The 4108-nt window shown below is 57.2% G+C and overlaps 1 protein-coding gene across 1 annotated transcript; it reads left to right on the top strand.

Moving 5' to 3' along the window:
• Window positions 1-825: 825 nt before the first annotated feature.
• On the top strand, window positions 826-2961 carry NCLIV_055110 (conserved hypothetical protein; the record flags this gene model as incomplete). The annotated part of the gene is made up of 1 exon (XM_003885065.1): window positions 826-2961. One exon carries the CDS (start codon window positions 826-828, stop codon window positions 2959-2961), a length of 2136 nt encoding a protein of 711 aa, XP_003885114.1.
• Between the last annotated feature and the right edge of the window lie 1147 nt (window positions 2962-4108).

The raw sequence follows: 4108 nt of genomic DNA, 5'->3' as shown, positions 1-4108 counted from the left end.
TACCGTGCTCCGTCCCTGCTGTTTCTGCGTCTCTCCTTCTCGTGTCCCCGTTTTCCTTCGTCGCTCTTTCTGCGACGACTTCTGCTCCGTCTCCTCTCGCGCGAGTCTCTTTTCGTCTCGCTCTCTGGACGGCCTCTCCGGTTTCTCCCGACACCATTTGCGTTGTCTCTTTGTCCTGCCTCCGCTCTTTGCGCCCAGCAAGCTGCAGCGGGAAGGCCCTCTTCTTCTTCCTCTTCTTCCTCGTCAGGTGGCAGGAAGGCGGGAGAGCGCCCGAGCGAGGCGGAGAAAATTCTCCTGGGAGACGGCAAGACGCAAGTTGCGCCCGGAGAGGGCTTTCTCTCAGGTCTCAAAAAGCGGTTCTTGTCGTGACAGGAAACCTAAACGATCGAGTATCGCTTTTGGTGACACATCGTTTCCGGCACCTGTGGGCATCGAAGGAAAGCCACACGTGACCGAGCCGAGAGGCACGAGCATGCGTACGTGTTCGACACCGAGTTACGCACGTTGCGAGGATCTGTGGGTCTCCGTTTGTCTCCTCGTTGACGGGTCTCGGTCTTCTTCTTTTGTCAGAATGAGGCAAGAGTAAAAGACGGACACGCGAGGGACGCGCCGGTGTGGGTTGTCTCTCTTCTTGCGGACGTCCGTTAGGGCGTCTTGCCTCTCTTGTCTTTTGAGCTCTTCTCTTCCTTGTGAATTTGAGGCGGTCTCAGCGTTTGCGTTGCCTGTGTGCTTTGTCGTGTCTCGTCGTCGCCTTCGGTGGTGGTGGTTGTCTCTTCTCTGTTTCCGTCTCTTTCACCCCTTCGAGGCGCCGCTTTTTTCTGCAAAATGATGGCTTCTCAGCCTGCTCTCGTCAAGGGTGGCGGAGCGTCACTCGCGGCTCTTCCTTCTCTGCTCTGCTCTCCTGTCGCTTCTCACTGGGGTTTCGCCACTTGTCCTCGGCGCAAAATTTGTTTTCTTTCCCGCCTCCCGGTGAGGCAGTCGCGCGTGCCGCGATACGGTGGCATTCATCCCTCGTCAAGAATCGCACGTTCCTCCTCTTCCTGTTCCCATCTTCGCATGCGGCCACCCTCTCCTCTCCGTTCTTTCTCCTCAACGCCTTCTTCTTCTCCTCTCTCTTCTTCTTCTCCTCTCTCTTCTTCTTCTTCACCCTCTTCTTCTCCTTCTGCCTCTTCTTCTCCGTCTGCCTCTTCTTCTCTCTCTCCTTCCTCTTCTCTGCGTGTATCTTCTCCAACGTCTTCTTCTCTTTCTCCGTCTTCTCCGTCTGAGTTGCCGGCGCCGCTGCCGTTCATTGCGCACGGGCGGACGATGCCGGGTCAGCGTTTGCTTCCCTGCTCGCCAGAGGACGTAGCGATTCTGTCTGCGTCTTCGCTGCGCTTTCCGAGCCCGCAGGAAGTCGAGGGCGGCGTGGTTGTGCGCCTCGTGCGCCTCAGCGATCCGGTGACGAGTCCAGTCCTGCGCTCGGTCCGCAATCGCCAGTACGGCATCCGCGGGAACGAGCGCTGGTGGCTGCTCGGCGCAGGCTCTCTCGTCTCCGCCTGCCTCGTCGGCCTCGGCTGCTGGCAGCTCGCCCGCATGCAGTGGAAACACCAGCTGATCGAGTACCGCCGCGCGCAAATGCGCATGCCTGCGATCTGGGTCACCACGGGGCCTTTCCCCTGGACGCTCCGTGCGCGCCAGAGCGCAGACTGCGAGGGACGCGAAGGGACTCGAACGCGCGACCGGCGAGACCACTCTCTGAGCTCGCAAGACGAACCCCGCAAAGAAGACGAAGGCAAGCCCGCGCCCGCCGTCGTCCCACCGAGCGAAGGAGTGGCTCTGCCTGCGGGTCGTGCCGCAGAAGCTTCTCTCGCGACAGAGGAAGAAGAGCGCCTGCGAGCGGCGTGGGCATATCGACCTGTGGTTGCGCGCGGCGTCCTCGACAGCACGACAGAGTTGCTCGTGGGGCCGCGGCCAGGCCTCGAACCCGGGACCACGGGGTACTTGCTGGTCTCGCCCCTCCGCCTGGAAGACGGCAACATCCTTCTCGTGAACAAGGGACACTTGCGAACGGAAGACGCGAAACTCCCGCCTTTTAAAAGAGCCGAGAGTCGCCGCGACGGCGGCTGGCGCACGAAGGAAGTGAATCTCGCGCAAGGCCGCGCCGCCCTCTCAGACGCATGCAGCCAGAAGCTGACGAGTCTCGAGGGCGGATCTGCTTCGACGTCTTTGGGGAATCACGCGGCTTCGCGCCTCAGCGGAAACTTTCTCGCGACAAAGACCCGCGACGAGCCGCCAGGGTGGGTTACTGTGCGGGGGATCCTCGAACCCGGCGAAATTCCGAACTTGACATTCCAGAGTCTCCTCGCTGGCAACCGCCCAAAGGAGGGCCAGTTCATCTTCCTGGTCCCCGGAGACCTCGTGGAAGGGCTGAAGCCGGGCACGGTTCGCAACAAACGGGCGAGTGGAGCGATGATCCTCAACGCCTACGATATTGTCTACGACGAAGACGTCCGCGAGGCGACGCGGAAGCGCGAAAAGGCGAGAGACCTCGGACGAGCCGAGAACGGACCGAAAGACCAGGGAGAGGAGAGACGAGAAGAGGAAGAAGAGAGGAGAGAAGGCAAGGCAGGCGAGGGCGAAGCAGAAGGCGGCAGAGAAGACAGCAGACGAGTTTCTGGGGCGAAGACACAGGACGGGAACGTGAGTGCGACGAGAGGCGCCTCTGCGCTTGGGTCTTTGCCGAGGTCGTTAACGGCAGAATTGGGCCTGGAGGATCCCTCTTCTCTGGCGTCGCTCCTCGGGCTTTCGGAGATTCCCCGAAGATTTGCAAAGTACCAACAAAAACGGAAAGACGACTACCTCCTCTTCTGGGCAGACGAACACACTCACTTCAACTACGCCTGCCAGTGGTTCGTCATGGCCCTTTGCACAGCGAGCATGACTCTGTACAAATTTGTCGAAGTTTCCAGGTGGAGGTGGTAGAGAGAGCAGCGTCACGAGAAGGGGAGAATGAAAGGGGGGGTTAGGCGAGAGAGAGAGAATAGAGAAGAGAGGAAAGGAAAGAAGGGGAAAAGATCGGGGGAAGGAGAACCTTCTTCTTTTGGAGTCCCGAAGCTGCGGGCGGAATTGTGCGGCCAGCGGCCGGCTACGCGCCGGGGCGGCTCTTGTCTGTGTGGAACGGCCTGGTGAACTCTGTGTCAGCTGTCAAACCGCATGCTGTCTTTTTGATTTTTTCCGGTGCCGGTACACCTGGGCGACCGGCCCTGGTTTCGCGTCTCACCAGCGTGGCATCGTTCCTGAAAGTCTGTTGGGGCGGCTCTTCGGCGCCGTCGAGAGGCGCCATGAAACAGAAACCTTCGATGCAGCTCGAGACCGTACGGGAAGTCGGCACGCATTCTCACTCCCAGTTCCCATCCGCCCATCTGTCTTTTTCTACGGGCAGTATCAACTCCTAACCACTATAATACACACGTGCCTATACAAAAACATTTACATGCTTATATATATATATATATAGTGTATATCTAAAGATATTCAAAGGCATCCGTCAATCGATGTGATGGCCTAGGTACTCCCCCTATATATATATATATATATATATACATACATATATATATATATATATATATATATATACCTATATATATATGCGCAGGTGTGCCTAGACGCCCGTTAGGTACGTCGATCGTCTGGAGAGTAGGTCTGGTCATGTATCTTCAGCAGAGGACAAAAAGGGCCGTGCTGGCGGCCTTTGTATCAGACGATTCACGCGCAGAAGAGAGATTGAGGCACGCAGGAGGCGCAGAAAACGACTCTCACGAGTGTCTGTACACTCGGCCACAGGCAGATTGTCCACAGTGCACTGACGGTGCATTTCTCCTATCCAGAACAGATGGTTTCCCTCCATAATAAAAGCTTTTTGGAGCACGTAAGTGGTTTTTTTACAGAAGTGAAACTGTTTTACAAAGCATGCGGTTTTCTCAGAAGAGCCTGACGGTTTTCATTTTCGAGAGACGAGCGGAATTTACCGCAGAAGGACTTCTTTCCTCGCTCTGCTATCTCGAACACACTGGCGCGGCATTGGTAAGCGCCATTCCCTCGCTTGTCGGTGTTTTGGAGTTTTCGATGC

Source organism: Neospora caninum, chromosome XI (assembly GCF_000208865.1).
Source record: "Neospora caninum Liverpool complete genome, chromosome XI".
Lineage (NCBI taxonomy): Eukaryota > Apicomplexa > Conoidasida > Eucoccidiorida > Sarcocystidae > Neospora > Neospora caninum.
This window is presented reverse-complemented; position numbering and strand designations above follow the sequence as displayed.